We start from the raw sequence: 26,231 nt of genomic DNA on the forward strand, positions 1-26,231 counted from the left end.
GCAGGGGAGTAACTTGCCGCACTCGTATGACAATTTTTGCCAACATATTTAATCATAGAAGTGGACTGTTTATTTCTGTCTTTCATTGCACTTGCAATTAATTCCTTTTGCTCTGGTTCGCTTTTTTGACTAACGAATTTGTGATTTGTTTCAAAATGCCGTTTTACAGACGATGTTCTACATACCAGACACTAGGGAATACATACATACATTTTAACACTAGGGAATGCATACGTATTAGGTTACAAGTGCAAAACATACAATATATTATTTAATGTAAAACTATGTGGGGAAAAAAACATGAACAGAAATAATACTTGACTCATTACACACTATGCAGCAACCCAAAAATCTTAAATGCGATAAAAAATATAAATGCTTCATTAAAAAAATGCATTAAATTGTGACACATTTTATAGAATTGAATAAAACACAAATCATTATTACCAGGTTGAAAACAAAAAATAATTTTTGGCAATATAGTTAATAGTACCTTAGCAAAAAGGTTTTTGTTTTATAAACATTGCTCATTTTAAACCATCAAACATGTATGGTGGAAAAGCTATAGTAAATGTTATAGTTAAAATGTTAAATCTAATTACCTATTTTCTTTTTTGATTTCTTAGCAATATATATATATATATATCAAGAGATTATTTTAGATATCCATTATCACTTGAAAGACATTCATTCAATTTATTTCAAATAAAACAAATTATTTGTCTCGATCAAAAATATTTTCAGTTACCTAGGAGCAAGTGAATAGTTACCTGTTAGTCCTGCGCCAAAATATAATAATAATAAAATCAACATTTGTTACATATATAGTAATATAAACTGAAGAGCATTTTCGGTTTTGTTTTGGATAGTGGCAACTTCATTTTGGTCCATTGTGAAAGTGTCCTAAAACGTCACAAAAAAATGAAATAGTTGGCATGTTTGTGCCTGACTAAATCAACACCATAACTCATAATTTCTTCAAAACATTGAAAATTTCGCACAGATCAAGATTCAAAGATATCACAGGAATTTATGCCATTTGAATATCTGCACATAAAAAATAAAAAAAGAAGCCAGATTTGTCACACCAAGACACATCAGATATCTCGCAGGTCACAGTTCAAAATGTTAAATAAATTATCTCAGCAACACTTGGATGAAATCATAAGTAAACTGCAGTAAGAGGTAAAGGATAAATGATAGCACTTCAGTTTGGATTCTGCTCTAATTGAAGTTGAACTTCTTCTGGCAGCAGGCGTCTCTTAAACTCTGGAGTAACCACTAAGTATCCAATGAAAATAGCGAATAAGATTAGACAGTAACCTAGTAGGTTGCCTATAACAGCAGTTGTTGGAAGGCTACCGTATCCTCCAGGCCTGTAAGGAGAAAAAAACCCAAATAAGAATATAGTCCTGGAGTCTGAGCAAAATAGCACCGAAGCTAAGTATGAAATATAAACTGCAGTATCAAATATTAATTGCTCGAATTAAGGTTAGTAAATCAATTCGTGTTATAATCAATTCAATCCATATATGTTAAATAATGAAAAGTTCAATTAGTGTTATAATCAATTCAATCTATCTATGTTAAATAATGAAAAGTTCAATAACATCAACGACGGTTATAGAATCAAATATGGATACAAGAAATAGCACATTTCAAAGGGGGGGGGGGAGCTTCTCTCTCCTCCGATTCCCTTTCCAAAACCAGTCTAAATAATGACCCTACATGACCCGATCCACAAGCAGTCTTAAATAATGACCCTACTTGAAATAGTAAAATCTCGTATACATAGCCACCGGCACTACTCTAGACGAATGGCTAGGGAGGTACTTTACATAGACAAACTATACTTCCATCTATCTAAAGGCCTGGTTTCTTAGGACAGGACGCCGTCAGCTGGAAATCAGCGCTAACCTCTGATTGGTCCATTTGTGAGTTTGATAGTATACGTCATCGAACGCTCATCTTGAACTACAATTGCCGTCCAACTCAACTGCAGTTGGATTACAGCGTGACGTTAACCACAGAAGCAATGGCGGACAACATCCAACAGCACATTGAAATCAGCCAAGATTTTGATTTGGACATTAAACATAGCTTCTTCATTAAACATAGCACTCTTCATTTAACTCAGCTATAATGTGTTTTTTCTTGGACAAAGTCATTATTTGTTCTCTGAAACACTGGTCGACAATAACAAAATCAATACAAATTCAAAATAAATATTTGTTTACGTTACTAACGCATGCGCAATGAGAGATAATGTCTGCGTTGGACCGACTGCTCACGCTGAGCTAACAAAAAAGTATTTTTTTGGCGTCAGCTCTACGTCAACTTTCCGCTGACGCCCAGATAAGGCGCTTGTCCTAAGAAACCAGACCTTAACTTGGTTAGAGAGTTACGACACGCGTGTAACATTTTCTGATTGGTCGAGAGCCAAAATTTACCGAAACAAAACGAAAGAAACTTTTTCTCGTAGAGTTAACATGGTGTGATCGACAAGGTATTATTTTTTTTTGATCGAAATTATAAGCAGAATCTCATAATTTCGAGTACATATTCTTTACCATTACTTTTAAAATTATTCCAAATTGTTCAAAGTATCTTTTATAGACAAATACAATGTTAAAAAATCATTTATTTTGTGAAATAATTAGATTTTAAAAATTATGACAGCTCTACTTGTTGCTTTTATCAAGTTATTCATGTTATTATATGTCGAATAAATGTTTAATTTTTTGAGAAAACGTTAGTTTTCTCCCTAAAAAATAATTTCTTGGAGAAAGATTTGTAAACGAACAAAAACTAAATTATATTTTTGATATTTAAAGAGCTTAATTTGTACATCAACAATTTGCTGTACTTTGGCTTAGTTTCTTGTTTCTTGGCTCGAAAACGAAAAACTAATCGTAACTGTGATGTCTGGTGGCGCCACCCTCCATGAAAGAAAAGAGAAAAACAAAAACAAACAGAGAAGGTAGGGCTCTGATGGAGAGCGGAGATGTATGCTAGTAGTTTTGGTTTAGTGATTTAATTATGTTTCATTTTCGTTAAATTCATTTACAATTGTTAATAAATAGTTTTTTTCGTGTTATAAATTGATTGCCCTTTCTTTGAGTTATATCACTTGGGAAGCATCAGGTGAAGGAAAGAAGGTAAAATATCACACGCTCTCTTTCGATGAACCTGAGAGCTTGCTTAGAGGAGAAGAGCGAAAAATGAGGTAGGCTTTGTTTGAAATCTCAAGTTTGATTGTTAGTGCATGAACTGTGATTTAATGAGAAATATATAATAGACTTTGCTGAGTTTAATTTGAAGAACTGTCTATTGGAAGTAACTAAATATGTTTAGTATAAAAGGTTTAAAGAAAGAAGATTTAGCTGTTGTTGCTAAAGAGTTAGGGCAAAAGGTTGAACCAGGTCACAGAATTGTAGATTTAAAGGTATTAATGGAAAAGAGCTCACAATATACAGCAGACAAAGATTTTGTTTCGGAACTGTTAAATTCAACAGTCACGGAAAGATTGGAAAGGGAGCAGCGCCTAAAAGCAGAACAAGAAAAAGAGCGCCTAAAAGTAGAGCAAGAAGCAGCGTTACAACTTGAGCAAACTGCTTTAGAACGCGAGAAAACAAAACTAGAACTTGAGAGAGCTCAATTAGAAAGAGCTAAAATTCAAGCGGAGGGTAGAGGGTTCGATACTGGTGTGGATGGACTAAACGCGAATTCTAAATCATTAGAATCTCTCATAAAAAGCGTAAGAACATTAACTCTTCCTGTACCAAGTAGACCGGAAACGTGGAATTTATTTTTTACCTCTTTAGAAAAGGCGTTTAAAATTAAAAATGTCGATGAAGAATTTAAAGTTGAAATTTTATTTAATTTGCTAGGCGAGCGAGCGGCGAATTTATTAACGTATGTAAACGTTGAGGAGATGAAAGAATATAAAAAGGTTAAGAATATAATTCTTAAAGAGTTTCAACCAACACCAGAAGTATGTTTGGAAAATTTTTTGTCCGCTAAAAGGTTAAGAAACGAGAATCATATGCAATTCGCGAGTAGAATTAGAGCAAATTGGGATTTCTACTGCCAACTTAGAAAAGTTAGTGATTTTGAAATGCTTAATGAATTAATAGTCAGTGACCGAATATTGAATGCATTAGATCCAGAAGCGCGAAGTTATATTAAAATTAAGCAGTTAGATACGTGGTTCCGACCGAAACAAATAGCGGAGCTCTGTGACAATTGGTTCACTTCGAAAGGTAGAACTTTTTCAGAGTTATACGATAAACCGACAAACAAATTCCGTAATCAGATAGAAACTGGATTCCCAAATAATTCAGGTGGAAAATATGTCCCGCCTCATATGAGAAATAATTTTAATGATAAAAATACGAGTTCGGGAAAAGAATGTAAATTATGTAAACAAATTGTTCATTTACGTTATTGTCCTAATAGGGAAAAAACTAAAACGGGAACAATTCAATCAAAAAGAGACCCAGCTGTAAGTAAACCCAAAACGGAAGATAAATTAATCGCTAGAGTTAAAACTGAGTATATTGACCCGAATTCAATTAAATCTCAACCCTTACAATATGAATACATTTATTTGGGAGGAAAAGAAATTAAAGCCCTCATTGATAGTGCCGCAGACATGCCAATTTTAAATTCCAACGAAATTCCGTTACATTTAAAAAATAATGATTGCTCGAAAGTTCATTTAATATCAGCATTTGGAGAAAATATAGTAGCGGATTTACAAACGTTTTCGATTTCACTAAAATCTGAATATCCTAATAATTTAAGCAGTAGTGCAGATGTATTATTTTCAGTAACAGACAAATTAGTCGTTCCTTGCATTTTGACGCCAGTAGTATATGAGATGTTGAAGCCAGCGAATATTGATGAGGGGGAAAACCAAAACAATCTTCTAACTTTGTCGCCGTTACGTCATGAAAGGAAAGAAATATCAGAGGGTGTGTCTGGGAACGCAGAGATGTTTATGTTAAAGGGTTCGGAAAGTGAAAACAATGAATTAATGATCTGTTGCGTTGAATCGAAGAATCAAAATAAAGAGGAATATATGGGTCAACTTTCAGAGACAGAGATTTTTAAAAAACAGCAAAGGGATTGTGATACTTTACGTGAAGCTTTTAAAGATGCGAAACAAAATAAAAATAGATATTTAATCATGGATGGCTTACTTTATCACAAAGAAAAAATTTCAGGGGACCAGGTAACACAATTGGTTGTACCAAAGGTAAAAAGGGAACAAATATTAAAATTAGCGCATGAATCAATTTTTGCAAATCATTTGGGCATGAGAAAAACAAAAGAGCGTATTCGTCTTTCATTTTATTGGCCAAACATGTCAAAAGAAATAGAGGAGTATTGTAGGAGTTGTAAAGATTGTCAGTTACGGAGTAGGGAGAGGGGGAGTGATCAAATACCTATTACTCCGATCAATCGACCTGAATTTGCGTTTGACCAGGTAATATGCGACATTATCGGTCCGATCGATCCTCCATCAGCGCGTAAACATAAATATGTGTTATGTTTAGTTGATTTGCATTCTAGGTGGCCTGAGGCAGTACCTTTAAAAACGATAACAGCAAAAGCTACTTGCGATGCGTTATTAGAAATATTTATGAGAACGGGAATACCTAGGGTAATTTCGAGTGATCAGGGCACAAATTTTGCCTCGAAATTAACACAAGAATTTCATGCTAGGTTGGGTACAACCCCAAGGTTTGCAACACCGGGACATCCACAATCTTCGGGCTTAGTAGAAAGATACAATCAAGTTTTGAAGCGCATGTTACATTACATTATTCGTAGTGATCCGAAAAATTGGGATAAATATATACCTTACTTATTATTTGCATATAGGGAGATTCCGAACTGTACAACCGGGGTATCACCATTTAAGTTGATGTACGGGAAAGAAGCGAGGGGACCACTTGCAGTATTAAAATCTTCATGGTCAGGGGAAATTCCACTGCCCTTAAATATAGGAAAGAGCGCGATCGAGTATCTTCAGGAATTAAAATTGAACTTAGAGAAGGCTGCAGAGGAGGCATCTTTAGTAGCAGAAATTAGGCAAGGGTCCTACGTAAAATATGCTAACCGGCGAGCGATATATAAAGAGTTTCACCCAGGTGACCAAGTATATTTACTGATACCTGATTCTAGTAACAAGTTATATGCGAGATGGACGGGACCCGCAGAAATAGTTGCACGTTGCAATCCCGATTCTTATAAAGTAAAGCTTGTAGATGGAAGTATTAAGAACGTACATGTAAATAAAATAAGGAAATTTATTTGTAGAGTACAGGCAGTGGGTGTAGTATTTGAGAGGGAAGATGAGATGGGGGATATCCAATCCACACTTAGTATGAACGACTCTATAAATTTTTCCTATCCTGAGGAGATAAATTTGAATCATTTAGAGGATGATAAAAGAAAAGAACTGTTACATTTGTTAGAGAAGTACAAAACTGTATTTTTAAAAAAAGTTCAAATTGCTAAAGTCGGAGAACACAAGATAAGAATAAACGAAGTTGAAAGGAAGAAGCCTTACATATATAGAATTCCAGAAGCATTAAAACCCCAAGTTGAGAAGCAGATTGAGGAATTGTTAGACCTAGGTTTAATTGAAGAAAGCGATGCTGAAATCTCTCATCCTATAGTGTGTGTCATGAAAAAGGACGGAGCTCTTCGACTATGTATTGACTTTCGATCTCTAAATGCAGTGACAATACCCGACGATTTTCCTATGGAAAACCAGACTGATTTATTATTTGAAATTGGGAAAGCCAACGTGATATCAACAGTTGACCTGCTCAAGGGTTATTGGGCCATACCATTAGAAAAAAAGAGCCAAGATTTAGCTTCCTTCAAGACTCATAGAGGACAGTATCGTTTTAAAGTTATGCTTTTCGGATTGAGAAACGCCGCAGCAACCTTCCAGAGGGTCATGAACCAAGCACTTGTGAAATATCAAGATTTTGCAAGGGCGTACATTGATGATATTGCTATCTATTCAAAATCGTGGGATGAACATTTGGTACACATTGACATTATTTTTGAAAAGCTTTTAGAATTAGGGTTTTCTGTAAACTTAAAAAAGTGTTCCTTTGCAAGAACTCACATCAAATACTTAGGACACATCGTCGGATCCGGCAGCCATGGTGCAGACCCAGATAAAGTGGCAGCGATTCAGAAATTATCGAGGCCTCAGTCTAAGCATCTGTTAAAGAGTTTCTTAGGACTTTGTAATTATTATCGAGATTACATTCCACATTATTCAGAAGTAGTATTGCCATTAACGGAATTGACGAAGAAAAGATGTCCGGAAGAACTTACTTGGAAGGAAAACCACGAAATTGCATTTCAAAGCGTGAAGCGCTGTCTTATGGAGGCAACCAGCCTCAGTACTCCTGTACTCGGAGTACCTTTTGTGATACAGTGTGATGCGTCATCGACAGGGATCGGTGGTTGTTTGTCTCAACGTAAGGATGGTGTGCTACATCCTATAAGCTATGCCAGTCAGAAGTTGACCAAAGCCCAGCAAGCTTGGCCAACTATCGAAAGAGAGGCCTACGCCGTCATTTGGAGTTTAAAGAAATTCGAGACCTGGATATTTGGATCGCCTATAGAACTGATTACGGACCATAATCCGTTGACATTTGTTTCTAAGAATGCATCTCAATCATCTAAGCTTCAACGATTGGCTCTGGCATTACAGAAGTATAACATTTCGTTTACGCATTGTCCAGGTGCGAAGTTGACAAACGTGGACGCTTTGTCTAGATTAGAAACTGAAAAACTTTGAACTGTGAACACTTTTGAGAAAAACTTTTTTGAACATTATTTGTTTCATATGTGTATCTAACTTTATAATATTTTTGTATTCCAGGATAGTGTTTTGTGAACTGATTAAGTATACTGAGTGCTAAGGAGTTAACATCTCCAGACATTGTTTTTTTATTGAATCTAGTTCTTTTGGAAAGCCTAGATCCAATTTTAGGTGGGGGGTGTGATGTCTGGTGGCGCCACCCTCCATAAAAGAAAAGAGAAAAACAAAAACAAACAGAGAAGGTAGGGCTCTGATGGAGAGCGGAGATGTATGCTAGTAGTTTTGGTTTAGTGATTTAATTATGTTTCATTTTCGTTAAATTCATTTACAATTGTTAATAAATAGTTTTTTTCGTGTTATAAATTGATTGCCCTTTCTTTGAGTTATATCACTTGGGAAGCATCAGGTGAAGGAAAGAAGGTAAAATATCACAGTAACATTACTAAATATTGATACCATAGCAACAAGGAAATCCTGAAATGGCTGCTGTTCGTTCACTTTTCAATTATAGTTAATTATGGCGATTTGTCAATATTTTTGTTCGTGGTTTTCATTTATCAATGTCTTGTTATGTTTTTAAAGTTTCGATTTTTTGTTATTGCTGAAATAAAAACTGGTTATACTGGTTCTTGTATCTTTTTGTAGAAATGTAAATTGGCTTTTTTAATGATAAATATACAATATTAAATTTTAATGTATATTTATTTTTTTGAAAACCAATATATATATATTTTATAATTTGCTCATACATTATTGATTCGAAAAGTACGTTACGTTACTTTTTGAGTTTATATTGAAAATAAATAACAAGAATTAGTTCCATGCAGTTAAGATAGAAATATTCTAAATCTAGTCGAATTTTGTTGAGTGTAGTTTTTAGAATTTCTTGCATTTTTAATTTTTTATTATGGTTGTTCAAAAAATAAAACGTTGTTACTATATTATAAAGTTAAAAAAAATATAACTCTAAATTTTATTTGAGTGCTGCTTTTAGATTTTTAAAGTGTGTCATTTTTTTCCATTATTATGCAAAAAAATAAAATTTTGTTACTTTTCGTTTTCTCTTTACTTAAATTTTATTTTCTGGATTTAATAACACAATTATTTAATTAAATTGAATATCTATAAGAGTTGGTCACGATTTAAAATGGAAATTGGGATAGAATGACTAGATATAAGAAAATAATTAGACTTTTAACAAATCAGAAAGGAAATAAAGCAAGGTGCATCATTTTTAAATAGACGAAGAGATTTTTGGTAGTGATAGAAGTTTATTACAAAAACTATGCTCTTCACGTTTTTCATAAGACAAAAATTTAATTGTTTTCTCATTTTCTACATTTTAGTTTTGTGCCTTTTAGATAAAGTCGGAATGTATAAAAAATTCTTCGTTTGTCAATAATTTTAACTTTTGAACTATTAAAAAAATGATTGTTTGCAGACACAGAGCACCAGTAGAAATTTAAGCACTTTAGCTTGTCGGAAAGAGGGCGAAATTCAAATTTCTGATAAATTTCAGTTGACGATCTAAATTATGTTTATAGCGGTCAAGAAATAATTGAAACAAGCTTTTCTCTTCTAACAGTGTTTAGTTCCCTTAAGAACACTTTAACTAGTTGGAAAGTAGTCGCAATTCAGATTGCAGACAAATTCCTTTTGTTGATGTGATTCTAAAATCTACGAAACGATAAGAACTTGAGATATCATCCAGTACAGAGCTCAATTTGAAATGTAGGCCCTCCAGCTAAGCGGACAGTAGTTGAAATTTCGATTGACCATACATTTATTATAGAAATAATGTGGCTGTAAATTTTGCTTGTGATAAGCTACCAGGAAATAATTATTTTTTAATTTTTTATAAGAGTTTTGTCGAAGAGATCGACATCAGGATGTCTAGGTTGATCACATAGCCACAATCATGCCGTTCGTTACCATCAAACTGCACTTTAGATAATATTACTACATTTTATCTGAATGTATTTGAACAAATGAATCTGAATGTATTTTATAACCATCGTTGAAAAGCCGAGCCGATTTTTCGAGTTTTCGACTACTAATTTTCAACTCCGCAGCCTTGTAATTTTGAACCCAATCCAGAAGACAAGGGAACTCCCGGATCAAGTATGGGTGAAATTTTGCTTCCGTGGAGGACTCTTTGATGGAACTAACCCGCAATTGCGTTACACGGAGATCACGAGAATCCCCCACGGTTAGCCAGACGACAAAGGGACTCTAACAACCCATGATCTGTCTACCACTGAGGATATTTCACGTCAGCACTGCGGTTGGTGCAAGCCAGATGCGGATTCGTATCGACTAGCCATAGCTCGGATTTGAACCCTGTTCACCGCATTGGAAGGCGGAAAGCTCAATCCCCTGAGCCATCGCGGCTCATCCTCAATGTACTGAAAAAATACAGAACATGTAAATAATTAATCTAAATACTTACGAAACATATATTAGCATTTCTGCTATGCCAATTAAAGAAGCAGCAACACCCATTATGAAGATTGACAAACCAAAGAAAACATGAAGAGGAAGGTATTTCGCTCGCCAAACCTTTGCCAAACCAGGAGAAAGGAACGCCAGAAATCCAAATGCGTACTAAAATAAAGTTCACGCTTACGTTCATATTCAACAATGTTATGTATTCTGCACAAACAAAAATAACAAAGGCTTAAATTTTACTGAATTACATAAAAATTTCAAAACATTATGTTCTTAATTTTTGCTAATAAGCATTCTTTCTTTTGAGAACTACTTTGAAATGAGAAGGAGAGTTTAAAATTTTCAAAAACAGCTCAACGTTTTTTTTTTTTTAAATAATTAAATTTTTGTATGCTTATGCATGTCTTTTGGCCAATTTTAAGGGTGGTGGTGGGTGGAACGCACTTTTTATTTTATTATTTTTTTTTTCGTATGGCACAAATAAAGCAAATATCAAGGTTAGTTTTTATCTTTTATATTATCTTTGCATACGATGTAAAAATTTAAGTACTTTTAGTATCATTTCTTAATATTTTTTTAAATTATTAGGGTAAACCAACCAGTGAAGGAACAACTACCCAGTGAAGGAACATTTCATATATATTGATTAAAAATAAGAATTTGAAAGTTTTTCCTTAGATTGATTGGTAACAACAGCTTACTGCCAAACAATAGGAAGTCATCTAGCAATGTTTTGGATTACCTGGTCGAATAGACTTCTATGGAAAAATTTTTGAATTTGTTATTATCTCTGCAACACCTTGTTTCTTTGAAAAAATTATAAGGTGAGAGTTTGCATTTATATGTTTGAAATGGAATTAATTGCATGTAATAGTTTCATTTTTCTCACTGTGAAAAAGAGAATTCAAAATATAGTTATTGAAGTTACGTTTATTTTTTTAAGCATCATAGCATAATAAAGTACTGAAATAAGGGGGTGTTTATTCAGTGGATCACCAAACGATGAAAAACTAGTGAAGGAACAAGTGTTCCTTTACTGGTTTTTTTTTCTAAGTTAATGAAAATAAAAGATAAACTTTAATTTTCTTGTACCTTTAGTGATGTTCCGCATCAAAAATATATGTTAAAAATGCGAAAAACAACTTCTAACCAGTGAGGGAACAGTCATGTTTTTTTACTGGACATAGATTTCTCAGTGAATGAACAGTATGTGTTAATATGTTGACACTTTAATTTTCAATTCATGATTACAAAAAAAAGTCAAAATTTTCCAAGTATTTATATGTTATAATTTCAAGAATAGGCTTGTTTTTACCCTTAGGAAAATTTGCGATAGAGAAGCCTATGGTAATCTATGGCAACCTATGGCTACCATAGAAATTTGTATGGCAAGATGCCATACGCCTATGGTTACCATAGAGATTTGTATGGCACAACCCCATAAGCCTATGGCTACCATAGAAATTTATATGGCAAGATACCATACGCCTATGGTTACCATAGAGATTTGTATGGCAAAACCCCAAAAGCCTATGGCTACCATAAAGATTTGTATGGCAGTATACCATAGACCAATGGTAACCATAAGGATTTGTATGGCACGTCACCATTGGCCTATGGCAACCACAGAAATTCCTATGGCAGTATACCATAGGCCAATGGTAACCTTAAAGATTTGTATGGCAGTATACCATAGAGAAAAGCTGATTTAGATCTCCACCAACGAAACAACAACTTCTATGGAGTCCTCAAAAACATGTTCTAAAAGAAATAAATATCCATTATTTCACCCCGAAGTTAATTAAATTCAACATGTAGTCCCACAAAGGATTCCTGGTGAGTCTTTTCCGGCCACTGGGTGGCCAATTTTCCAATTTTTGAGTGTCTGAAATCCGATGTTCTATTCTTTTAGGCTTAGCGTATCAGACCGCCATATTAACGTGTCATCCACTACAAGTGGAATCTTTCGCTAACTTTGGCGACTTATTTTAATATTTTTTCGATCTCATTCTTGGTCAAAAACACTTTATTGCAAACGCCTATGCGATTATCTATCTGAATTTATTAAGTTTTTAATTTTCGGCTGTCTGGTACTTTCATTATCTGTATCTTTTTAAAATGTGTTGCGATTGGGTATAGGTTTTCGCTGTGTTAAATTTTGCTATCTGTTAACGCTGACATAGTACACTTTAATTAATATCTTGCTGTTTATATTTTTATCTAAAATTTTTATATTTCTTTCTCCCAACTGTTTCTGATTAAACGACATCTTCCTTTTTATTTTATCCCCTCCCTCTGATTTTATATAAATTTTTAAAGTCACAACACTTTTCCATTATTAATGGTCTTCTATTCCCCATAGCAATTTGTAAACAATCTTCATGATGAAAAACGCTGTTAAGTGCTTATGATCAAGCCAGATCATCATTTCTTTAATAATTAAATTTTTTTAATTCTTTTAACTTGTTCGGTGATAATTAAATTTTATTGCTGTCATATATCAATATCAAAGTCAGTGTTTACATTCTCATTAGTTTTTGATTTTAATTCCACTTAGGTTCTTGCAATGCTTTTTTACATTATCTTACATACGTTAGGGCTTTATATTTTTATTTTGTGTTTAATTTTTGCTTGCCATTAAATTGTTTTTATCATGTCTCTGTGTTTTACTATCTTACAACTAATATTTCTTAACTATCCACATATATTTGTACAATGTTCTGTTTCATATTTATACATAGCTTAGGGTCATCACTTAACTAGATTTGCTGGATTACTGGTTGACAATTATTTTGCTTCAATATTATCAACGGAACAGTCCCTGGCCAAATCATCTGCTGCTGTTACCAAAAATGCTTTTAACAATTTAATCTCTCCTTAAGTTTACAACTTTTTCGTCATAGCGATGCCCTATACCCAATTAATTTTTATTTACTATCCCTGACCAAGTGTAAATAGCAATTATTAATTTTACCAATTTTAATCATGTCTTAAACATGTTTTGTACTTACCAATGTTTCGATATTGCGTTCTCTTTTCTAACTGTGCTTAACACAACTCAACATAAATTTTCTGAGTTTTATATCCCTCACTAGTAGGGGATCAACTAATTTAGCCTGTTTTCTATTCTTAGCTTTTCATAGTCCAATACCATCTTTTTTATCGATAAAATTTTGTTCACATGCCACCACTGGCAGCACCGTTACATATTCGGCTTTTGTCCAGTTTGGTCTATTTTAAACTAATTTTGCTTCGACCACCGGCCCCACTCTTTATCTTTTGAGTTTTCATAGTATTTTATTGTTTTAGTAGTCTGTTTAATTTTTAGCTTAGTATCACATATCAAAATTTAAAAAAATTTCATACTCGCTCCGACCATCAGACCATTATTTAAATTTGCTTTCTTTTAGGTTCCTCTAATATCTGACGCTCATCTAACTACTTATGACACCAATCAATCAAATTAACGTTTTTTATACTCGCTCCGACCTCCAGACTCACTTTCTATTTTCTTGTTTTTTACAGTTTTAACAAATATTGGTTGCCTGTACTCAATATATTTTGTTCCTAATCAACATAACCAATACTTTCCCCACTCGCTCCGGCGGCCGGACCCATTTTCTAATGGTTAGTACTAACCATATAAAATTTATTTGAATGAGAACAGCATTCAGAAAGGATTCTGCAAGTGAAACAGGAGAAGTTTATCAAAGAATTTTTTTTAAAAAAAAGCTTTCTGGATATATATTTATTCTACAATTATTAAGTTTTGCATTTTTAATATCCATTGCGAAAGATTCTTGTAAGTAACTATTTTTTTAAGTATGATAAAATATCAACGAGAAATGTTGCTATAGCTGTATGGCAAAAGTGTACCATAGCCTATGGAAAAATATTTCGTCATAAGCTGTAGCACATCTCAGTTTAATGGCAAAAATTTACCATATAAAAAAATGCCATAGGATATTCCTACGGGGTTTTGCCTATGGTAAAATTTTGCCATACACTTTTGCCATATACGTATGGCAAAATTTTGCCATATAAAAAAATGCCATAGGATATTAATATGGAGTTTTGCCTATGGCAAAATTTTGCCATATACGTATGGCAAAATTTTGCCATATAAAAAATGCCATAGGATATTCCTATGGGGTTTTGCCTATGGCAAAATTTTGCCATACATGTATGGCAGAAATTTGCCATAGGATATTTCTATGGGGTTTTGCCTATGGTAAAGTTTTGCCATACACTTTTGCCATATACGTATGGCAAAATTTTGCCATACATGTATGGCAAAATTTTGCCATAGGCAAAACCCCATAGGAATATCCTATGGCATTTTTATGGCAAACCTATAGCAAATTTTCCTAAGGGTAAATATTTGCATGATTTATAAATTCATAAAGAGCATTAAAAAATAACCAAAAGTAAGTGTTCCTTTACTGGGTGTTTCTTACTACTTGTTATTTGAATCTCCAAAACTTTAAAACAATATTATGTAAGCTCTCTACAATTTTTTGCATAATTTGCAATCAGTAACAAATATGTTGACGTTGTCATTTATCTATAATTACAAATTGTGAAATTAATATGATTTTTTAAAAGGCAAGCGAAGCTTAAGTGATCCTTCACTGGCTAGTTTACCCTATATTTAATGAAGAAATAGAACTTAACCACAGGATAAGATACCATTGGCTTTTTTTCTCCTGCTATAATTTACGTTTACGTTTTAAAATTAAGATTCTCCAATCCAAATGTCAATGTAAGTTTTTAAAATGGGATACTTGCAAGTGGCAAAGTGTGGGTATCTTTTATTTTACATATACCGAAATATGCAATCAAATAGAGTATATATCAATCATCAATTTACTTGTGAAAACTAAGTAAAGAGGATTAAAAGCATATTTAGAATTTTTCCAACCCATCTCCACCCCTTTGACAGTTGAGTTCTGTCTGAAAGTCAAAGCAGCAATCTTTTCACATTTCTCTTGTTCTAAGGCATGCATAAAAAATGCATAATTAAAATGTTCCGTCTTAGTTCAAGATAAATGTTCCGTCTTAGGATTTTACTGCTTTCTCTCAAATAACTTTCAGAGAAAGCAGTAAAGCATTATATAAAACAGTGGCTTCAAAAATTAACGCAAGGTCATTTCTCCCATAAAATGCGTTAACAAGTTTGAAGTGTTCAGAAATATTTTAGAAAATAAGGAAAGTGGATCTCAAAGAAAAGTTCGTTAAATAAAAAATTCACTTCGCTATTTGGAAGTTATTTTACGAAGAAATTTCCAAAATGCTCTTGCTTCCTCGAAAAAAATTTGCAAAATAGAGAAACTCACCGATATGGAAGTTCGTTAAATACAAATCCGACTGTAAATGTAATTTTCCAAGATATTTTTTTCCTAACTCTAGATTTCAAGTCTATAGATTAACATCTAATAGTACCACGTTAAATGCTAGTTAAATTTTAAAAAAAAATATATTTTGCTCTTTATTATTACTTTCAATATTAACGAAAAATGTTTTGGTTAAACCATAACACTGAAACCATAGAAAACAAAATTCTGAGCTGAATCATCGGGTTTCCCTGGTTCAGAAATATAACAGTCTTAAGAAAGGACTTACAAATTGACCACAACACTGAGCTCAATGCCACATTTTCAAGCTCAGCGCCACCTCTTTCAAAATCACAATAGATTGCGGCTCTTGCAATTATAAAAGATACATTCGACATAGAGCTCATCAAATACAGCCCGGCAATTGCGTTTTTCTTTACTGACGGGGTTATCTCAAATAGGTTTTGTAAATAATCATGTATATACTGTTAAAAAATAAATAGTGCCCTCCATTCGACCGATATTCTGGTATTTAATCTTAGGTACAAAATGGTTGGGGATCTCTGCATTAGACTGTTTATAGAAATTTAGATCAATCGCCATTTCTCCTAATCCAACATAATGATGCTCGGACCTAATCCAACATAATGACCTGCGTAGGGACCGAGGGTGTGCGGTATTGGTCCTCGTTAAACTGTGCTACCGTAACCCTTAGGAAAATTTGCCATAGGTTTGCCATAAAAAAATGCCATAGGATATTCCTATGGGGTTTTGCCTATGGCAAAAATTTTGCCATACACTTTTGCCATATACGTATGGCAGAATTTTGCCATACATGTATGGCAAATTTTTGCCATAGGCAAAACCCCATAAGAATATTCTATGGCATTTTTTTGAATGGCAAAATTTTGCCTTAGGCAAAACCCCATTGGAATATCCTATGGCATTATTTTGTATGGCAAAGTTTTGCCATAAGTGTATGGCAAAAGTGTATGGCAAAATTTTGCCATAGGCAAAACCCCATAGGAATATCCTATGGCATTTTTTTATATGGCAAATTTTTGCCATAAAACTAAGATGTGCTACAGTTTATGAAGAAATATTTTTCCATAGGTTATGGTACACCTTTTCCATGCAGCTATGGCAACATTTCTCGTTGATATTTTACCATACGTCAAAAAATAATTACTTACAAGAATCTTTCGCAATGGATAGTATTAAAAATGCTAAACTTAATAATTGTGGAATAAATATATATCCAGAAAGCTTTTTTTTTAAATGTCTTTGATAAACTTCTCCTGTTTTACTTGCAGAATCCTTTTTGTATGCGGTTCTTATTCAAATAAATTTCAAACAGTTAGTACTAACTGCTAGAAAATGGGTCCGGTGGTCGGAGCGAGTGGGGAAAATAGTGGTTATGTTGATTAGGAACAAAATATATTGAGTACAGGCAACTAATATTTGTTAAAGCTGTAAAAACAAGAAAATAGAAAGTGGGTCCGGAGGTCGGAGCGAGTACAAAAAACATTAATTTGATTGATTGGTATCATAATTAGTTAGATAACCGTCAGATATTAGAGGAACCTAAAAGAACGCGAAGCAAAATAACGGTCCGATGGTCGTAGCGAGTATGAAAATTCTTTAAATTTCGATAAGTGATACTAAACTAAAAATTAAGTAGACTACTAAAACAATAAAATACTATTAAAACTCAAAAGATAAAGAGTGGGGCCGGTGGTCGAAGCGAAATTAGTTTAAAATAGATCAAACGGGACAAAAGCTGAATATGTAACGGTGCAACCAGTGGTGGCATGTGAACAAAATTTTATCTATAAAAAAGATGGTATTAGACTCTGAAAAGCTAAGAATAGAAAAAAGGCTAAATTAATTGATCCCTTACTAATGAGGGATAAAAAAACTCAGAAAATTTATGTTGAGTTGTGATAAGCACATTTAGAAAAGAGAACACAATATAGAAATATTGGTAAATACAAAACATGTTTAAGACATGATTAAAATTGGTAAAATTAATAATTGTTATTGACAAATTTACACTTGGTCAGGGATAGTAAATAAAAATTAATTGGGTATAGGGAATCACTATGACGAAAAAGTTGTAAACTTAAGGAAAGATTAAATTATTAAAAGCATTTTTGGTTACAGCAGCAGATGATATGGCCAGGGACTGTCCAGTTGATGATATTGAAGCAAAACAATTGTCAACCAGTAATCCAGCAAATCTAGTTAAGTGATGACCCTAAGCTATGTATAAACATGTAACAGAACATTGTACAAATATATGTGGATACTTAAGAAATATTAGTTGTAAAATAGAAAAACACAAAGACATGATAAAAAAACAATTTAATGGCAAGCAAAAATTAAACACAAAATATAAATATAAAGCCCTAACATATGTAAGATAATGTAAAAAAGCATTGCAAGAACCTAAGTGGAATTAAAATAAAAAACTAATGAGAATGTTAACAATGATAAAAGTACCAGACAGCCGGAAATTAAAAAACTTAATAAATTCAGATAGATAATTGCATAGGCGTTTGCAATAAAATGTTTTTGACCAAGAATGAGATCGAAAAAATATTAAAATAAGTAGCCAAAGTTAGCGAATGATTCCACTTGTAGTGGATGACACGTTAATATGGCGGTCTGATACACTAAGCCTAAATTAATGGAACATCGGATTTTAAACACTCAAAAATGGAAAAATTGGCCACCCGGAGGCCGGAAAAGACTCACCAGGAATGCCTTGTGGGTTTACATGTTGAATTTAATTAACTTCAGGGTGAAATAATGGATATTTATTTCTTTTAGAAGATGTTTTTGAGGACTCCATAGAAGTTGTTGTTTCGTTGGTGGAGATCTAGATCAGCTTTTCTCTATGGTATACTGCCATACAATTCTTTAAGGTTACCATTGGCCTATGGTATACTGCCATACAAATTTCTGTGGTTGCCATAGGCCAATGGTGACGTGCCATACAAATCCTTATGGTTACCATTAGTCTATGGTATACTGCCATACAAATCTTTATGGTAGCCATAGGCTTTTGGGGTTTTGCCATACAAATCTCTATGGTAACCATAGGCGTATGGTATCTTGCCATATAAATTTCTATGGTAGCCATAGGCTTATGGGGTTGTGCCATACAAATCTCTATGGTAGCCATAGGCTTATGGTGTTGTGCCATACAAATCTCTATGGTAACCATAGGCGTATGGTATCTTGCCATACAAATTTCTATGGTAGCCATACGTTGCCATAGATTACCATAGGCTTCTCTATGGCAAATTTTCCTAAGGGAAAGTGCTCGACTTCGCGCGCAGGTCGTCGGGCTACCAAAGCGGGGGTGCCATCCCCTCCGCAGAGGATCAAAATTGTGATGGCATGTCTTCGGATCATCCTCCGGGATGTTTCCCAGACCGTCGCCAATAGCCCATTGTGCAGCTCTAGTGCGACGTAAATTAACAACAACAACATAATGACCTCTGTATTTTCAATCTTTTTGAAAGTTATAGTGCACAAAATGACACCATCATTAAAAGCGTAAAATACATAAAATATCAAGAAAGCATAACTTAAAATCCAAGATGCCGGGGGAAAAGGCCTCTTAAGGGCAATTTTCACTCACACACTTGCTGTCGCTATCGAGCCTGAGTGGTGAAATATACACTAATGTTTAAAAAAATTGCAACACAAGAAATTGTCAGAAATTAATGAGATTGTTACTGATAATGTAATAAGCTATCAAATTTGGAAGAAGGAAAAAGAAAAAGTATGAAATCAGTATTTTGTGTATTCGCCACGCTGAGCGATGACAGCCTGTTCACGTCGTGGCATTTAATCATACAGGTTCTGAGTGTAATCCTGGTGAACGGCATTTCACATGACTTTGACTTGACATCCAAGTTCAGTCTTGCTGAGTTTACCATCGAGAATGGGCTCTATGGGCGACGAGCTCTTGGTTATGGGCGCTTGGGTAGTATTTCTTTTATACGTGCATTTGTTACCTGATTTGCTATTTTTGTTAAAAAAGACCTGTTATTTCAAGACGTAAAAATCCTCCTTTAAAAAAAATCTTCATAAAACATTTCTTATCCTGTCTACACTATACTAGCTTCGAAATTTAACCCTAAATGATAATTTGCAAAATGAACTTGACTTCGCTTCTCGAAAAATATGCTGACACTAATGTATGATGCAGTTGCACGGTCTGCAACAAGATCAAACAGTAATAAACAGGTAAAAAGAGGTCAAATCGGGACTGCCAAAAAGGCGAATTCTTTCTCAATCTAGCAACCATGTTACCTTTTTTGACAATTTATCTATAAATAACTAAAACTAATTTTTACTTTAAACTCAACCAGAATTACTTAATATCATAAATATATCACGAAATACAGCAGATTTGAGCTCAGATATCATATTTTTTTATTTAAAACAAAATTATCTATTTAAAAATATTGCATCGTAGAATAAGCTGTAGTAAGTAGCTGTATGCTTTCTAACGGGAAGTAGAGCAGGTTAACATTTCGAGATTGTTGTTTACATTTATATTGAAAACACTATTCAGTCAGGTTCTCCTCAGGGCTAGGTTCTCCTAGCGATTGGAGATGCGTTAATAGGGTTCCGTAAATATATGAAACAATATTTACTTACTTGCATGGCAAAGAGAATAACGGCCGTCAGACCGAGCCAACTGTGCAGAGAGTAAAGGTTTGGTTTAGGTTTGGCGGGTAAATTATGCGAATCGAATACAGCTTTGAGGGAGACGATGGTGAATATGAAAGCTACAGTATGAAGACCAAAATGCAAAAGCTTCACTGGCTGTTTTCTCTGATAGCGAAATACTCGAAAAACAAGCAGTCCTGAAAAAGAAAACAATATACGGTACTTTCCGATTAGTCAGGTACAAATTCAATAATTTATTTATTTATGTTAAACACAAAACAAATAATATATATACAATAAATATATATACAATAAATATATTATACATAGAAAATTGTATTAAAATAAAAAGTTGCAGAAAATAATTACTAAAAAAAAGCTTAACAAGACAACTGGAAGCAAAGGCTTTTAATTGAGTACTTTTTATCGTAATTGGGTATAATATGAAAAAAACACAACTACTTCGATTTAGTATGAACAACCTATGACGCAATGCTAAACGAATGGAATTTAGTTGTTGTTTATTTAGTTATTGTTATTAGTAGTTGTTGTTATTTGTTTTAGTTGTTGTTGTTTATTTAGATGTATTTAGTTTCAATAACTTTTCTTTATAATGCAATAAAATCTGGCGAGCATCTATTTAAACGATCGAACACTTCGTTTGTTTATTTGTGGCTTGAAGTTAGGCTCGCAGAAAATACCGTTCATGGGTTAAATTTAGTAGGAACAACACAACCTCTGACGTAGGCTATAATATACCCAATTGTAACTGTTCTAAAGACTTAAGATAGAAAAAGAAATAGTTTGATTTTAGGCAAGGGTTTCAACTCCAATGCGCATTAATATTTTATTAAAAAACGACGAGTCTTTTTTATTTCAAAGCTTAGATAAATTAACTACAAGTTGGATGATTGAGTTTATAGTTCTTTTTTATCATTTTTAATTGCATGAAGTTCATTGTAATCGTTTGGTAATTTGTTTTATCTTATTTCAGTAGAGAAGTATGACAGAGACACTAAATAATAAACAGTAGCGTGTCAACGAATCAAATCTGCAGTATCAACTATAATTTTCTTTTATTGTCGGCAGAGGGCATAATGGGCGAAGAGAAAAACGTCGTGATGACGTCAGAGTGCACCTCTTTTAAATAATATGCTTATTCTATGTTTCTAGACTATCGATGTTTGGTGCTTGGTTTTTGTAGTTGCCACACTATGCTCTTGTGAATATGAGGTAATTTTCTTTATTATATAATTGAATTCAATTTTGACTGAGATATATTAATTCATAATGTTGAATATGCATCGCCGTCGATTAGCTCAAAATAAATCAGGTTGATTACGCAATGAACGACATATTTTCCGATTAGCCTGAAACTGCATGGGCTTACTGCAATACACATTAAAGATGTCACGCTTATTAGAAAGTGCCGGCGACGTTTCCAATTAGACTATCGGATTGAGGGGAATTATAATTATCGACCATGTCAACCTTCATCTATCAAAAGGTACCTACAGATAGAATCACGTGAACATGTCTTATATACTAGTGAATTGGTGTTCAAATATTTATAGAGATAGTTACGCCACAGGATTGCCAAATAGTGACAGTTAGCAAAGAGCAGTTAATATAATCAGAATTTTTTAAATGTCAACGTCATCCGCCTCGGCTTACACCGACCATAATGCTGACATAAAATAACCTCATTGGTAGACGGATTATGGGTAAGATACTTTTTGCCATCAGGATAACCATGGGAGGTATTCCTTCCCACGTAACCCAAATGCGGGTTAGTTTCATCAGAATGTACTCCACGAAGGCAAATTTTTTCCCCGATACTTGATCCAAAAGTTCTCTTGTCTTCTGTATTTGGTTCAAAATTACAAGGCTACGGAGTTGAACATTGGCAGGCGGTAACTTAGAATTGGGTCGGCTGTTCAACGACGGTTATAAAATAAAATAAGAAATAAACCTCAGAGACATTTAAGTATCTATGCAATTTTTTTTGAAAAAGAGGATTCTCACCATTTCCGTAACAGAAAACGAAACCGAGCACCATGAAGAAAGGATGATGATTAAACTGGAGCTGTGGATTCGACTGCCAGGCAAATCCGCCAAGGTACTGGTCACACCATGATGAGACTAGGGCGATACTGACGACGCCTAATAATTGGGTTATAAGCAGCCAAACTTTGAAGTACCCAAGATTTTGATTTTCATCAATTGGCGAATCCATATTAATACCTTTCTCGCCGTCGATACGCCTCCCTAGAGAACCTAAAAATTAAAAGATTAGATATCACAAATTGTCTATACAAAAAAAACATACTGCACTTCATAAAATATGGGTGGATCCTAGAATCCCTGTGGCGATTTTTTGAAATCTCGCCAAACTAGATTTCCGGAAGATATTTCGGGATAATTTTATATTATTTCTAACGTCTGATTACACCACGATCATTCCACCAAAATTCTTAAACCTGATTTTGATATGTATATCAACGCGAAAGTTGAATTTCGTTAGAAAAGCGGTGAAAGGATTTATTTTTTTGCCGCTTATGCTTCTGATATCTTGCTGTTAGAATCGTCGTTATTATTTCATTCTTTAACCGTTATTTCATTTATTACCGTTATTATTTCCTTTTTTTTTAAAAAATTATTTTTTTTGCGGTAACGGTTGAAAATGGCGAGCGAATGGTTGAGTGAACTTTTAGCTTTATTGAATGCAAAAGGTAAGAAAGCGATGATAGAAGGGTTTATGAATCAAAATTTAATTTCAAAATCCTATGAATGCCCTAAATGAGGAGAAAAAATGAGTTTGATTGAGCGAAAGGATAATGTGGATGATTTTGAATGAAAATGTCGTATCTTGTCTACGTGTATTGAATGTGGTTGCGCATGATGTTTGTCGGAGTGTTAAGAGAGGTACGTGGTTTTCAATGAGTAATTAAGTATGAGTAAAGGTAATTTATTTTTTATTCTATTAAAAATATTTTAATAAATCTGTAATAATTTAAATTGTTTTTTCATAACAATCAGAAAGCAACGTTGATCCCAGTAATGATCGCCAACTTGGCGAGATTTCAAAAAGTCGCCAAGAGGTGGGCTATTCTAAGATTTTACCTAAAATATTAATTATTAGAATTTTAAGGTGATTCTGAGAAACGTTTAAGAACTTGGAATGAAGATTGAACACACCATTGTTAGTCGTATGTGGAGTTTATTATGGACAAACCTGTCATGTACTTTTGAATCAACACTTTCATGCTTCTAAATTACTTTAGTTTTATGTTTTCTAGCAGTTATTGTCGAAAACCGCTTTCGAAACAAATCAGTCAGTTATTAATCGTATTTTTTGGAGAGACGATTGAGTTATAGAGCTAAAAATGCAGTAACTAAATCAGTAAATAACGATATAGCAGCTATTTCTCATACGAAGGCAATTTTTTGCAATAATTATTGGAAAAAACATATAATTATGAAATAAAATTACCAATTCAAATGAACATGAATTCTTAATTCTTATATGTACCCTGTACCTGCTTTGCAGAATAAGATAAATGATATTAGAAATTTGGGATCAAAAACTACGAGCGGGTAAGAGGGTATGGGGGAAAGAAACTAAAATTGCTATTTAGACAAAAAAAAAGTATGTACAAAAAATCAGACCACTCTGAATAACTTATCTAATGTTCGAGTTTTCACGTATTAGGATTCAATCTTAATGGATCAAACGGACGACCTCAGATAAGCTAATTAATTAGTCCTCCAGACGATATTTTAAATTACAAAATCAGACACAAAAATGTACTTTTCTCAGAATAACATACCCTTCTTTTACGGATTAGGACAAAATTTGAGCGAAATCGGTCGAATAGTTACCGAGAAATCGAATTTTAAAGAACTAGCGAATATTTAAAATTTGAGTCAAATTTCAAAAAGTCATATTTTAAAAATTAGATGTCTCGAGAACGACCGATTTGCCAAGTAAAATTACATACTTTAAAATGATGTAAAAGATTGTATGCTTAAAATTCAAAATTTTTGGACAAATATTGAATAAAATAAGAAAAAAAAATCCAAAAATATTTACTAAAATGTAATTTTTGTATGGAATTATCCTTAGATAAACGAATTGTGTAAAATGTCTTCAATGTTTCAAGTTTTCGAGATATAGTGAAATACATAAAAAGAGAAAATAATATAAAGGTGTCCAAAGTTTGAGGAACATATTTTCCACATTGCGGCTCCCCCCTATATTTTGGGCGTCAAATCCGAATCCGCTGAAAAAAGGGTATGGTAATTCAGAGAAAATACGTTCTTGAGTCTGATTTCGTAACTTAAAATATCGTCGACGCTAATTAATTAGCATATTTGAGGTCACCTCATCGAACCATCAAGATTGAGTCCTGGAATGGGAAGTTCCGATCATTAGATCAAAAGTTGTTCAGCGTGGGCAATTTTTATGCAGCACCGTGCATTGTTTTAATGCTGTGTTAATGACATTAAACTCAAATCGACAGGACAAACATTTTAGAACCCACTGGCATTTTACTTAAATGATTCAAATGTACGGAGAGCTCTACTAACAGATTGAAATAAACAAAAATTTGATAAATATTGAATTATTGATTAAACACAAATGTTTATTTACAAATTTAAAATAACATAACGGGTAAAGAAAAAAATCCTAACTTTCGAAACCCCTATGAAGAGGTTAATTTCGGAGTGCCTGAAAGAAGTTGTTATCAAAATCTACAGATGGCATTGGAAGCGCCTCTAAAATTAAACTGAAACTTTTAATTTCTGAACATTCGATTCGATATTATTAGAGCGATAGACTAATGAAAATCATTTTGCTTGAAACCTGAAACTTCAGCCATTATATCAAAATTAATTTCACGATGTTAAAGTGTTATATTCCATATTAATCATATTATTAACGGAAAGATATTTATCGTGATCTGATCTATGGCAGAATAATCGTCAGGTGTTGGCAACTGCCAAAAAAAAAAAAAAAAAAAAAAAAAAACTAGAAATCAGAGAAGGGGACCAACTTGAAAGGTATAACTGAGCCACCCACAGGCAAAAATTTTTTTAAAAATTTTCCTTGCTTAAAAATCAATTTGGCGCCTTGGCGATTGAAGTTGGCGTTGCAGATTACGATACGGAAATATCCTCTTATTTACTCGAATACCTTTCATTTTAACGAACCAAAACAACTGAATCACCTATTTGGGATTATGAACTTCGATACCCAGTAAATTTTCCACGGAACCCATGAGTTCAACGGAACACTTTTAGACAATTACTGTACTAAAAGACTCCACTTTCAATAGGACGAAATGAACTTGGTAAAAAATAGCAGCTATGATGTCACTGTGGAACGCTCTATCTACAGTGGAGCAGTATTGTACTGAGTTCATATCGATTGGAGATGAATAAACGGACCTTTAGATTCCAAAAATTTATTAACAGAATTTTCAAGAAAATACAGCTATTTCCAGCACTCAATTACAGCTCAAATAAACAAAACAAAGGCTTCACATCCTTCGATGAATCAATGATCTAACTCAGATCAAAACTCAACTGAAGTCATAAGCAGACTCTCTATCAGTGGCGTACCTAAGGGGGGGCGGTGGGTGCGGTCCGCACCGGGCGGCACTTACCTTGGGGCGGCATTTTTTATATTTACTTACAGTTGTAAAAAGCAACTTATTCATTTCATATTTATTTTCTTTCCTGAATAATAAATGATTATTATGATTATTATAAGTTTAATATTTGGTTTATATAAATTATGATTAACTATATGATTTCGAATATTATTCCTCGGTGTATATAAATGCATTTTAGTGTAAATTTTGAATTCTAATTCAAGAACAAGATAATAATTTTATTTT

General features: G+C 33.4%; 1 protein-coding gene across 2 annotated transcripts in view; it reads right to left on the reverse strand.

Moving 5' to 3' along the window:
- Positions 1 to 258: 258 nt before the first annotated feature.
- Positions 259 to 26,231, reverse strand: part of LOC107450517 (ferric reductase SjCytb561) — a 35,833-nt gene continuing 9,860 nt past the window's right edge. For both annotated transcript variants that reach the window (XM_087152300.1, XM_087152299.1), the window contains exons 2-5: positions 22,354 to 22,605; positions 20,317 to 20,525; positions 10,308 to 10,462; positions 259 to 1,376 (exon numbers count right to left, since the gene is read on the reverse strand). In XM_087152300.1, the coding sequence (XP_087008426.1) occupies positions 1,208 to 1,376; positions 10,308 to 10,462; positions 20,317 to 20,525; positions 22,354 to 22,564 (744 nt within the window). In that variant the 5' untranslated portion in view covers positions 22,565 to 22,605 and the 3' untranslated portion in view covers positions 259 to 1,207. The remainder of the gene's footprint in view (positions 1,377 to 10,307; positions 10,463 to 20,316; positions 20,526 to 22,353; positions 22,606 to 26,231) is intronic.

This window comes from Parasteatoda tepidariorum, chromosome 9, assembly GCF_982258835.1.
Source record: "Parasteatoda tepidariorum strain Cologne lab strain chromosome 9, Ptep-v5.0, whole genome shotgun sequence".
NCBI lineage: Eukaryota > Metazoa > Arthropoda > Arachnida > Araneae > Theridiidae > Parasteatoda > Parasteatoda tepidariorum.